Source organism: Nylanderia fulva, unplaced genomic scaffold (assembly GCF_048542155.1).
Source record: "Nylanderia fulva isolate GAGA-0341 unplaced genomic scaffold, ASM4854215v1 Scaffold18, whole genome shotgun sequence".
NCBI classification, from domain to species: Eukaryota; Metazoa; Arthropoda; class Insecta; order Hymenoptera; family Formicidae; genus Nylanderia; species Nylanderia fulva.
Genome location: NW_028190055.1, coordinates 18,715 through 33,103, shown reverse-complemented (window position 1 = coordinate 33,103; position 14,389 = coordinate 18,715). Strand labels below are relative to the sequence as shown.

The 14,389-nt window shown below is 33.7% G+C and overlaps 1 protein-coding gene across 1 annotated transcript in view; it reads left to right on the top strand.

Moving 5' to 3' along the window:
- LOC114941561 (receptor-type guanylate cyclase Gyc76C) overlaps positions 1–14,389 on the top strand; it is a 75,318-nt gene that overhangs the window by 54,487 nt on the left and 6,442 nt on the right. The window contains exons 5-7 of the mRNA XM_029316580.2: positions 12,998–13,304; positions 13,620–13,766; positions 14,125–14,318. Coding sequence (XP_029172413.1) covers positions 12,998–13,304; positions 13,620–13,766; positions 14,125–14,318 — 648 coding nt within the window. The remainder of the gene's footprint in view (positions 1–12,997; positions 13,305–13,619; positions 13,767–14,124; positions 14,319–14,389) is intronic.

Sequence of the window (14,389 nt, the reverse complement as noted above, 5' to 3'; positions counted from 1 at the left end):
GGTTTACCGGAATACTTGAGAAAGGGATGGGGGGAAAGCAGATGGAGAAGGATAGTGAGGTATAGAATGAACAATGAAATGAGGGGGGCGAGATACTGGGAAGAGGAGGGGAAAAGAAGATGCAGACTATGTGGGATGGAAGACGAAACTTGGGAACATGTAATAGGAGAATGTGGGGGAGAGGGGAATAAGGGAAACTGGTGGGAAAAGATGAGGGAAATACTGCAAGAAGGAGGAGAGGGAGAAGGATGGATGAGGGAATTAGAGAAAAAGAGGATGGAGGGGAGGGTGGAAGGGGAAGAGGAGGAAGGAGGTATGAGGAGAATGTGTGAAAGTATGAATGAGGTGTTGGGGAATGTATGGGGAACTGGAAGCCGAGGCGAAGCGAGAAATAGGTTAGGGACAGCTCTTTCTCTCTCTTAATTAGTAAATAGGTAGATTAAGTTAGAGATAAGATAATTGTAAGATAGATGTAAGAGTAGAATGTAAGAGTAGTCTATAAGTGAAGATTGTAAGAATTTTGTAAGGTTTGGGTACGCTCCTCAAAAGCGCCTTTAATCCCTGAGGGGGCAAATAAAGTATTGAATTGAATAAAAATGTCTTATTTTAGAATTTATATATTTTTATTTATTTATTTGAAATATCTAAAATTTCTGCAAAATTTTTCGTGATCGTAAAATTATTATTTTTAACAGCTTAATTGTTGGAAAAAAAGAAAAATTTTCTGTGAAAACCATATATATTTGTCGGTAAAACGTATTAATCTTTAATGAGAGAGTGTACTGTCTCTTTATCAATTTAATATATTTTCAGCCTTGTTCGCTGCAGAGAAGCGAAGGGAAGGGAAGTGATACAATATAGATAGTAATTTTTTGCAGTAATTCTATAGCCTTATTCTAGGAATAGGTAGCGGTTCAATCTCGATCTATTTAACATTTATCGCAAATTCGATTTTAATCATTGATAAATAATGTCCATTTTCACATACTATGCAATTTTATACAGCTGTTGCATAAATTAATGAAGCTGTAGATTATAAAAAAAATTTGTTTACGATAATCGCAGTAATTCAAATAATTGCATAATCATCTTCGTTTTGCATATTTTAAATTAATATACAAACTATAGTGTATAATACATGGTATATGTATATCTTGTAAAACGTGCACGTGTGAGAATTTATTCGCGGCTTGATTTCGCGAGATGATCTTGATTAGTTAATTATATTCGCGCGAGTCTCGTGAAATCTTTAGAGCGCAACTCGAGACATCTTTCCAAGTTGCAGTACGAAGTGCGTACGATTTTAACGAGACAGCTTGCTCGCAATTATTTTAATTCGTCCGCCGGTTAAACTCGTCGTTAAGAGCCCCTAACACCCCGCTCTGAATATAATTTCAAGCGCCGCTGATAACTTGCGGAATAATTAATAGACGTGACAGTGCAAATAACTTATTAACGAGTCGAGTAAAATTATCGTGAGTTAAATTATTCTCTGTATGTTTGTGTATAAAATCGCTACTAATAGGAAACTGTGAGGGAGTATCGATCTTAGGGACAATGTTGTAATGCAAATGTGTTTTGATGTGCATTATTGAAATCAATGATACAAAAAGATGAATATTTGTCGCGTTGGAGCGAACAAAAGAATAATTATGTGATTACTATTTTATTCTACGCTTATAAATTATATTATTTAGTTTTAGTATCTCAACATTACATTCTCGTGATGATGATTACATATTTCAGTGTTATTTTAATAACAATGGGGTAAATGTGTAATCTTTCTCAAACATAGATCTCAGATTTTACCATAATTGGACATAAAGCAAGAATTTATTTTAATAATTTGATACAATTTTAATTATTAAAAACGAAATTAAAGGTTCTGATACTGAATATTCATAATAGAGGAAATAAGCTAATTGAGAGCGACGCGCAAGTTAAAGTTCTTGTTCTTTCAATGCAGTTTATTTAATGATTTATTGATTGGTTCAAAGTTGAGTTTTACAACTTTGAACAATTAATGTCTCTCATCGAAGGAAAAGAATTAACTTGCGCTTTAATTACCCTGCATGGCATTCAATTAGCCTGTTTCTCCTATAAGTGTGGATTTAATTATTATACATATATAACACTTACAATGTTCTAAATAATTTTTTTATGAGATTATTTTAAATATAATATTTATATTGTAGAAAGAGAGAAGGGGAGAGAAACGGGAGGAATCTGATTGTGAGACATCTTGGATAATTGCTACTTTAATTTGAAATATTTGAAATATTTCAAAACGTGCAAATACGCATTCCAATTAGATGAAATTGTTGAAACAATTTAATTTGCACCTTCAACAAATTTATACATTCAGACAATTGAAATCTTTACGGATTGACTTGCAATTATTATAGATATGCAAATATATCATCTCTCTAATCATTTAACTATGCGGTTCGCAAACTTCAGCTGTTTCTTTACACAAAAATATGTCTTATATTATTTTTGTGTAAAGAAATATCTGAAAACTAGATTTATTGCAATCATATCGATATCAGACTCTTATTTTTTTATTCTAAAAATTGTTTAGCTTTTATATTTTTTTTTGAAAACAGAGACTAATTAACTCTGTAGCATCAAGTTTTGCAATCTTTATATTTAAGCCAATATTATAAAAGACTGACTCAAAGACTCGATTAAAGTTGCATATAAAAATATATCTTGCAAAAATACGAATCACGTTCGTTTTACAAAGGTGCGCTCTTTTTCCTTTTTTTTCATTTACATTTACATTTTTCAGCTTGATTCGCGTAATACGAAATATCATGTCAGTGCAATTCAATGTCGCACCGCGAAACCCGAGAAAGAGCTTCGAGCACGTATATGTATTTAAGCGGCCCCGAAAGTGCCAAAAGTGCATTATTGGCGAACGGGCCAATATGAAATATCATTACATATCATATAGGGGTCTCGGTGCTACAAATTGCCATCTACAGTTTATTCATACGTTCGCCGATTCGTGCCGCTCCTCAAGTCAAATCGTGGTCTCGTATATGCATATCCAAGGATACTGACGCGGCGCTACACGGCGCGCGGCTCACTAACTGCTTGTGTTTATCGCCAGCTATATTTAGCCCAGGCTATTGCTTCGCCGAGTGCGACAGACCGAACGGACGGAGTGAACGAGAGCCGCCGCGACAGCGCGCCCAGCATCAGCAGCCAGCCTGTAACATTACGGCCGCGTTCCCATGGCGTATATCCTCCCCGTCCCATGCTCTCTACGAGATATCCCGTACCATTCGTATGCCTGTACGATCGCCCTCGCCATTCCGCGGGGCATCGTGTTGGACCCTACGGCCGCCGCGGTTGACCGGCGATGATGCATCTCTCACGAGGCGATGCAGCGCGCCTCGTCGTTGCTGCAGCAGCTGTTTAGTGGCGCAGACAGATTGCCGGATTTATATATATATATATATATATATATATATATATATATATAATTATTTATAAAATATTTAAAATTTTTTAGAGCAGTCTAATCTCTTCTAACGAGCAGTTTATATTATATGGTATACAGAGATAATTCTCTCTTAGAATTTATTTTAAAAATCATGGTAATCGTGGAACAATTTGGTGTATTGAAAGAATTTTATAAGTTTCTCTGATTAATATAATGTTTACCACAATATAAAAATATTAATATATCTATCATAATGAGATATAGAATATTCGATTAATTTTACTGTATACGTAGTAACTATATGTTTGTATATATTAATGTATAATATATAATTTTTGTGATAAATATTTTAATCAGAGAAACTTATAAAATTCTTTCAATACCATATCGTCCCATACGATTACCCTGATTTTCAGAGTAAATTCTAAGAGAAAATTCTCTCTGTGTAGCAGAGAAAAATTTTCTGTCCTATATATTTAACTTATACGTATTGTAACAAAATTTTTAAAATACATAGTAAAAAAAGATTAAGAGAACTATATATCAAATAGAAGAATTTTTCTCCGCATTACTAATAAACTGTTTGTTTAGAGAGATAGATAATAGATTGCTCTAAGCTCTAAAAAAATTTCAAGTATTTTAAATAATTATAATAAGAAAAAAACACAACATTTTTAAATATAACAAGTATAAACTTCTTCTTTTACACAATTAAATCAAATTAGATTAAATAAAAAGAAAATATAAAAGCGCTCATTGGAAATGATAACGAAAACACTCGACTGTACTTATGCTATACGAATCAGGAGAATTGCCGAATCCCATCGAGAGATGCAAATAACAGAGAAACTTTCTAGAATCCACTTTCCACGATGCCTCCACGGAACCCTGGTCTCTTTCTGTCGTCGAATCTCTGAAAGTCGCGCATGTTCCTCGCTGCGAGAGAGTCGCAGGTATATCGGTCATCGGAATATCGTCACACCTAATTTTTCATTCGTCTCTCCGCATTAAAATTCCCCCCAACGTAGTGATTTTGCCGTTTCAAGGCAACTACGTCGCGCGCGAACTATCGCTATTTGTCCGCCGTGGCTATAAATAGAAGCGCTGTTGATTTATGAATAAATAAAGGCATCGACGGTACATGTGTGAGGCTTGTGTTCTGCCTCTTCTATGCGTGCGAAGAGAGACTACGTGTTCCCCTCTCTTTAACACGTGACATGCTGGACCCTGATCCAGGGCCGCATTAACCCTTTTCGACCCAGCACGATTTTCATTAAAATCATACCTATGTTTATTTTATTTATCGAAATCGTGATAGTGACTCTTGGAATTCACAAGCAGCAGAAAAGTTTTTCTTTATTTCATACATATAGTATGTGCGTGGGCGTCCGCAGAATTTTTTCTAGAAGGGGGCATAATTAAATTTTTAAAAATCTATGTTCTTTTTAATTAAAAAAAATTTTTGTTATTTTAATTTTTTTATTACATTAAGTACGCAAATAAATTTCAATGTTTATTCAAAGGGAGAGCAAATTTTTTATTTTTTTACTGATTCCAAAGGAAGCAAACTTGCGGACGTCAATGTATGGAAATATGAATTTGAGTATACTCGGTTCACTAAGGATTCAATTTCTCATATCATAAAAATAATTAAATCTTGTTACATCGCCATCTTTCTGTATTAATTACACACATGATTGATTATTTATTCGATAAATGCATCAATTATTATTTCGCGTTTATGGTCTATTTCTTGTAAAAATATTGATGGCAATGCGCGCGTTTGATCATAATTAATAATACTGCCGAGAAGATAACTAGTTAGACACGTATGAAGTGTTTGCCTTATCGGAATGCGAAGATATGAAAATTTGCAAAATGCGATATGAGATATAAAAAGACTTCGGAGAAACTGTGCTTCTCATCGCCCTCCGTCTCGTCGATTGCGGTATACGTTTCGATTTGTCAAAAATGACTCTCTAATTGTCAAAAATGCGCGCCACGTGTAGCATAATACGAGTTAACATGAGTTTACCATTGATTGAATATATTTACATGAGTAAATATACTCTGTGTATATATGTATATAGACACGCACGTCCCATGATGAATATATGAATACATGACGCTAAATATAATTAGTGTAGTTTTAAATATCAACGACGCCTGAAACATCGTCGTAAAAAGAAAAAAAGAATTACACTAACATTAAGCGCTAATTCTTCATAGAAAGGAGTGAGAAAGAGTGAAAGGGGGAGGGGAATCCGTCTCTAAATAAGAGATAAAAGCTGCGATTCTCGACGACAACTGATATTTTCATTTTTTTCGACTTTTAACTGTGTTCGTTGTTTTTCACCTTTTTTTTTTTGCCTCGGATTAAATGGATGAAAATAACTCTCGTTACGCTATTTGTTGCGCTATTTGTACATCCTCTTTATATAAAGCACGATACCACATGGCTTAAAGATATTATATTTCATCGATGACCTTGAAATATGTCACGATCATCCGCTATATGCCTTCCAATCGTGACCTTTGCCACATACAGGAAATTGACGATTTCGCAAAAGCAAAGTCGCTCATCGTCGTCGCACTCTTGTCGCATCATCGGTGTCATCTCTTTTAATATACGTTAAGAATTAATTATTTATTGAATAAATAATCAATCATTATTGAATTTATCGAATAAAGTTATCGAGATTATCTAGATAGGTACAATTCTTCAATTTTACATTAATATTTTATTGTTAAAAGTTACAAGTTGCGCGATACGCAACTAAAATTAATTACACGAAAATACAGCCATCTGAAATAAAACTTGGGGAGGACTTACGAAACACTTTTAGTTGATGATAACAGCAGGCTCAACTAAATTACAGACGAGAGTATTAATTAATATCGAGATTTATCCAGCCAAACGAACCGTGTTGTATTGTTGATTCTTACAGAGTAAATACGATGGGAAAAAACACCGAATGATAATTATTAACGGAGTTTCGTGGTTATAAAAGGATTTATTGTTCTGCTCACATTCATAGATCTTTCGGGCATTTCATGATTCGCAAAATCCGAATTAATTTATTATAATATAAAGTGACCTGCTAAAGACTTTCTCAATCGTAAGATTGTTTAACGAATTGGAAATCGTAAATGATATTAGTGTTAAAAAGGATAATAAAAATTTATTATAAAATTATTTAATAGAGAAAATTAATTTAATAAAGCTCAAGAATTTAGATAAAAGGTAAAAAAAATTGTATTTCAATTAATTGGATTTTGTTCAAGGTGATGTTTAATGACTGAATTATTTAATGCTGCAAGTTTTAAAAATTTGTGTTAGGTATCGATCATTAAATTTTAGAAAAATCTCTCTACACTTGTTAAATAGAATTATATGTGCAGATAATTATTATCCGAAATGCCTTTTTGTATTTGACGTCAGAGAGAACCAAAAAAAACTAATAGCTATTATTTAACAGGATGTAATCTTCTTTTTTTATATTCGCAAATTCTAGGAAGCAATTTTTCTGTTACTGCATTTCAACATCAAGATAAATTGTTCAATTACTCTAAGAAAACAGTGATTTTTAAGCAATATACGCATGCACTTTTTTCAAAAAGGATACACATATTCCTTCGCGAGAATATACTTATTCTGCTCATTATGAAAAGCTATAAAAATAAAGACAGCCGATCAATTTGAAAATATATAGGAAGCCATTAATTAGTCTCAAATGAGTAAGAGAAATGACGTGGGAGGTTTATATTCTTAACGAACGTTGAATTCGCAATTCTCTTCCTCTTCAGGTGTTATTTCCGTTTCGTGTGAACACAGGATGAAGACGCGACAAATGTCGCGATTTATATGCAATTGTAGAATACACTGTCGACAACACATATATGTCGATTACGTGAAACGCGTACGAATTGTCTTAAGATGCGCTACGTTATTCCTCATCAATTTATGAAACGATTTAAATCGCGCATTACACTAATAATGTAATGTGTGTACCGCGCCACATCCGGCTATATCTAAGATGAACTTGTGACACTGTTTCGGACGTTTGCAACAACAACTCGTGACAAACTGTAATATACGTAACATTGATAGTAGCTGTTGAAACTCATTTTATTTTTAGAAAGCGTATAATGATATACATATAAATGTAAATGATAATTGTGTACTACAAGTGTGATATTGAGAATATTCTTTTTTCTCTTCTCGTGTTATACATATTATATTCGTTTCACAAGTATTTGTTTCATTTCCGTCGATATTCGATAAATAATACGGATAATATTTGCTATCAAACTTTTTTGGGATTGTTTTTGCGCGATACTTAAATCGACTAATATTGATTACAAGCTGTACACATGAATCGAACACTTGTTTCGCGTGATTTTTATTTGCGATGATCGATATATAGCTTAAGACAACGAATTAACATATTGTATTGCGTATTTATAGTACCGAGGTCGCAAAAATATCCTATGTCGCAAGAACGGTGAGGAATTGCTCTTATTTGCCATAGCGAGAAATCTATGATGCAAATCGGCCGATCGTAAAACCTGGCTGGTGTATGCGAGAGCAAACGAGGTCTTCCGTAATTTTTTTTGAATGAACGCCAAGGCGCGGCACAATGGCTCGTCCTTAATAACGCAAAACCATGCTACCATAAATCGTTTAAAAAAAATTTCGCGACGCCTTACAAAAACCTGCAGAATTTAGAACGAGGTTGCGGATAAAGTCGCGGTAAATCGAAGGACGTTGACATACAAACCCGAAATTATTTTCCGAGAAACGTGTAACGAAATTGTATATTATTGCCAAGTAATAAGTTCTCGTCTCGTGGAATATTTGTTGAAAAATTGGTCGAGAGAGAAAGAATATTTTCTGACGTTACTCCGTTACATAATTCTCTCTATTCTTTGAAATTGAAAAGATCAGCATTTTTTTAAATATATCTATACGAGTTATAAATAAGTTTGCTCTATCATGTGAAATCGATCTTCGTTATTATTGTTAATTAGCCGTTTAAAGGCCGTTTAAGCAAATCCGTTGCGAAGGCTGGGATGTGATCGCGCAATCAGCGAGAGAGCGATTATTTACGCGAGCGAGCGAAAAACGACGGCCCTATACGATGATGATATGTCGATCGTGCAAAGAAACATGTATAAAAGTCGGCACTGAGGATCGTCTGACGAGAGAGGATTTCCTCGACTGTTTTTCGCGTGCCTACGCGGTTGGGGTTGCACAATCCAGACACAATCGGCTGGTAGAGAAAACCAGTTCGTTGTGCCACGGAGAGCTCTCGAGTCTTGAGAGCTCCCTCAAGGTGGTCTCGTCTAAATATAGCCGAGTGGAGCCCAGAATAACACCGCATCGAGCCGGCAATGACCAAAGCCCACCTCGCCTCGTCCACGAACTAGGATAACCGCTTCGAGTGGCGGGTCAGTTTTGTTCACCGGTTCCCACCGATCGTCCTTTCACCCAAGCGAGAAGATAAACAAGGAAATAAACAAACTTAACGGGAAAGCATTTGGTTGGAGGCCCGTATAATGAGAGAAGATGTGAGATAATGTACTCAAAATACTCTTATGACCGCGTTGATTCGAGGAAATCTCGGAATCAAAACATGCTGCTCCGCAACCAAAGAAAAGCATATATAAATAATATATAAATAATCCTATCAAAGTTATAGAATATAATTTCAAGAATATGTGCATCGGGCATTTGGTGGTGACAATAGTGAATTTTAGATCCAGACAATTAATGAAAAGATTTGATAGAATAATTGGAAAATTCAGATTTATTCAATAAGCTCATTTCATGTTTAATCAATGAAATATAATCTAAAAATAAACCTTTGATATTTATGTTTACGAGAGACGAGCAGGTTGATATTTAATGTTTCGAATGTATGCTGAAGATATTGGTCCATTGCCCCGACATTTCAGAGCGTGAAAAGTCTCGTGAAATCATTACTTCTAATATTATTTTGTCCACGAACTAGGCTAACCGACCTGAGCATTGGGTCAATTTCGTGTCTGTCAGAAATACCGATCCTATCTAGAAAGAGAGAAAAAGCAGGAAGTTCAGGTTCTAATAAACAAACCTGACCCGCTTCAACTCCCTTCTCTATTCTTAGTTCAAGAAGACAAATATGTACGGTTTCTCCTCTACTAATGGATGGCGAAGCTATTACTAGAAAACTAACGACTAATAATAATTTCTCAGACAGGCTAATAATAATAATTTATGATCGTGGCATGTGAATTTGTGTAAGTTAACTTTTTTCTTTTTTTACAATATTACATTCCTGAGAATTAATTAAAAATTTCAAGTGTTTTTTTTTAAATTGTCGAAAAATAAATATCAGAAAGAACAAGGGAAGAAACGATTGAAAATGTTTACTGTAGAAAATCAAGATGCTATAATAAGATAGAGGATATTAATATTTACTTAATACTCTTGTTAATATTAGGTTTAATTTTTTATTATATTCTTCAAAACTCGATTTTACCAGAAAATTACAAAATGATTTAATGACTATTTTTAAATTTATTAATGATTTATTAATGAACTACTTTGTATAGTGTAATATAATAATTAAGAACTCCAAATATTATGCAACTTATAATAGAGTATCGTATACAAAAACTTTAGTCATAGTTGAGTTATATCTGTTTGTTTATATTACGAAATAAAGAAAATAAGATAATAAGAAAAAAAATATAAATATCAGATAATACTGATCGATATAAGAATATACTGATAATACCGACCATAATGGCATGAAATATTTATAATAAAGCTTCTCTCGTAAAGCCTCGCTCAAAACACTTGAGGATTTCTAAAATCGGCCAAGAGCTATCAGAAATTGTTATTAACTAAAAATCGACGGAGATCGAATGTACAATATTATACACTTCTCAAAATAATTAAGGGATTAAAAAAATAGGCAAATTTTAAATAATTGTAACTTTGTTTCGAAAATGGAAAATTAAAATTTTAAAATAGTATATTAGAGCTAACAAGTGCGGAGGATCGTAAATCGGCCAAGAGTGCGGAAGTTTGGCGCACGAGGCGAAGCTCCGAGTGTGACAATCCGCACGATCGGCCGATTTATGACCCGCACATGTTGGCTACGATATTTTGTGTGACCGGTGCGTGGAAAGGGAGCCCTTACTAAAATCCCATCATGTGCGTAAAGGGCGACTTTTCGCGCGCCGGTTGCACAAAAGTGTTTTAAAGCTTGAAATCTCTACTTTATAGTACGAACTTTATAGTATCTCTACTTTATAGAACGAAATTTTTAACGAGTTTCACGAGTTAAAAAATATTGAGTCACTATATAATACTATAGAGCAAACATTCAATTTTAAGAATCTATTCTTAAAGTTGCTGTACGATGATTTTTAACGGAGTTATAAACGATCAAAGTGAAAATGACCATTTCAATTTGCGATAGCTTGATAAGGAAAGATTAAAATTTAAATTTTAAAAAACAATTTTGTAGGGAAAACTTCAGACTTTAATGTGAAAATGTCAAAAAATTTTTTCAAATCTTGTGCATGCGGCATGTCTACAAAGTGAGAAAAAAATTTTCCATTTTGTTATGTTCGTTGTTTTCTGTATGTAAACGATATCAGAATTGGAGAAAATGAGAAAGTTATGACCTTTTGAAAGTAAAGATTTCAAGCTTAAAATTCTTTTTTAAATTCTCATTTTTCAACAAAGTTACAACTATTTAAAATTTGTCTGCTCTTTTTGGACAATTTTTTATCCCTTAATTATTTTGAGAAGTGTATTATACTTCGCTACAGTCAAACTGTTGAAAGCATTATAACTTTCTGGACCCTCGGATAAAGACGGCAGGCAATCTGTATAATGAGGAAGAAATGAAAGAGACTCTAAGCGACATGGCGGTAGTTGCTACGATTAAAGAAGAACTGACCCCCGTCACGTTTAATTTATATGTTAATGAGGAGCGCATGTCACATTTCAGCCGCACCGTGCACCATCTCTTAGAGTATGTAAACGCGCAAGAGGAAATTCCGTTCTCTGCTCCCTTCATGAAGGGAGACTGCAGTCTCTCTTCCGTTCATTCCACCTTCTTTCCCTGTCCCCTTTTTTGGGTTTATATTTAACCGCGCCACACACCATGCCACCCAACGCAGCCAACTCTGCTGCATTATTCTCCTGGTGCATCTTAGGTGCCTTCATCTCCCTCTTGATCTCTTCTCTCTCTCTCTCTCTCTCTCTCTCTCTCTCTCTCTCTCTCTCTCTCTCTCTCTCTCTCTCTCTCTATTCTTTTTTTTTCTTTCGCGGCGGTCTTTTCTTTTTCCTTCTTCCTTCTCGACTACACTCGTTTTCATTGCGCCGATGGCTAGTCCTGCACCATGCACACAATTCACGCATACACTCGTTCACTTGCAAGGAAAGGTGTGGTCTCGCACATCCTCCTCCTACGTTAATTATTCCGAAAGAAGAGATCTCATAGAGATTGATAAGCGATGGAGTGATAACATATGCTGTACTCGATCATTATGCATAATAAAATAGTAATTTCAATTTTGTTATAATTATATTTTTTTTCATTCGAAAATATGTAAAACTTTAAAAAATTGTACCTATATATATAAGAAAATATATATAAAATAGATCTGTAAAGAGCAAAATCTTAAAATATGTTTTAAATAATATAATACTTTAAACATTCAATTAATATTTTTGACAGTGATCAGCTGATTTCTGTCAAAAAAATATTCGAATTTAAAGTATTATAACATATTTAAAATTTTATTTTAATTCTTATATCATATATACGTTATAAAAATTAAAATAATATATTTTAAATATTATACTATAATACTTCAAGCTCGATTATTATTTTTGACAGCTATCAGCTGATTTCTGTCAAAAAATATTATTCGAATAAAAAGTCGAATTATATTCAAATTTAAAGTATTATAACATATTATTTACAACATTATTATTTTAATTCTTTATAACATACTATTATTTTAAAATTTAATTAACAAATTAACACTTTAATCAACTAGTTTCTATCAAAAAATATTAATCGAAAATTAAACAAACTTTATATTATTTAAAAAAAAATATTCTTTTTAATATAAAATCGAAGAATGATGCATGCTTATATGTGTTCTAGTATTAGGTATACATGTATATGTTTTGTCAAATGAACGAAATTTTCAATGTATCTTATATGTAATACGGTTCTCATATATCATATAGAGATTTCCAGCTATTTGCTGAATTGGTAACCGGACGTGATCGCAAACGTAGCAAATTCGACTATATACGCGTCGCGTGGATAAACTCTTGAGTCCTAAATAAAGGCACTAAATAAATTCTGTTTCATGATTCAAATGAATTATACGGTTATTTAATCGTTAAAAATTGCGGCCAAAAATAAAATTTATGGAAATTCCAGTCTCTCTAGAAGAATAGAATGGAAAAGAATCACAACGACACCCCGTAAAATCCCTGATGAGTAATGTTGTACATGATCGTTGCAGAAATGCTCGGACTACAAGGCCTCAAAAGTGAAGACCTTCGTGAGGACCGAACCACCAGATACGCAGGTGACCAAGTCGGTGATCACCCTGCTACAGCACTATGGATGGAACAAATTCACGATCGTGAGCGAACGCGCCTGGTCGACGGTCGCTCGTTCGCTGCAAGAAGATGCAACCAGGAAGAATCTCACTGTGAATCATTACAAGATCGTCGAGGATCGGCACACGTGCTGCGAGGAGAGGCTGCCTTGCTGTCAAGTCAGCGTATGGTTCCAACTCATACAGGAGACCAAAAATATGACCCGTAGTAAGTTTATATTTCTTTACATTTTTCCTAGTTAACTAGCTAAGATTCGATCTCTGAACATTGATCTAATAATAATATAATTAATAGATTTTTTTCATGATTTTCGGCAATTGTGTCTCTTGAGAGCCAGCATTAACTTCAGCATCGATATGAAGACAACTCGTTTACCTCCACTTTCTTTATTTGACATTTTAATTAATTAATTAATAATGCAGAAGTTTTCTATTGTTTATGTACAATAGACAATTTATGAATAATGATTAAACTTTTTTCGTTTTTATTTAATCTAAAATATTGTTATATTTTTTATTTCAGTTTACATCTTCCTCGGCACACCAATGTCACTGATAGATATGATGAATTCGATGCAAAGCCAAAGGCTGCTGGACGACGGACAATACATGGTAATACACGTGGACATGATGATGTATTCGCAACGTGAAGCACAAAAATATTTATGGAGTAAGTACATCTGAACTTTATCGCATGTTGAGTCAATCTTAAGTTAATCACATGTTACGTTAATATTGCAAATAGTAACATTGATAAGCCGATATTGTATAATAATTTGGATCCCATGTTATTTATAATATAATTATGTAAAATTAACTTTAATGAATTCAAGACTAAATTATTTTGCCTGCTTATTTCTTTTAACAATCAATATATATATATATATATATATATATATATATATATATATATATATAACAAGTCAGACTAATTATTTTTAAATCTTACATTACATCTTACATTTTAAATCTTACAACGTATACAAGTACACATATATACAACTGTATAATTTTACAATAATCCGCAGAACCAGAGCACTTCGACACTCTAAAAAACTGCCTCGAGCCTAAGGACTTTTTGAAGAGGGCACGTTCTCTGATGGTCGTCGTATCGACCCCACCGACGAAGAATTACGAAGAATTCACTAAGAAGGTCGGGCAGTACAATAGCAAAGCGCCTTTCAATTTCATAGTTCCCCATCTTCTGCGAAAGTATGAAAAGGTATTTTTAGATGCTAGCTCAACCGTAAACGCTGGCTGGTACCGCATAATCTTTGTTACACGCTTAATCTC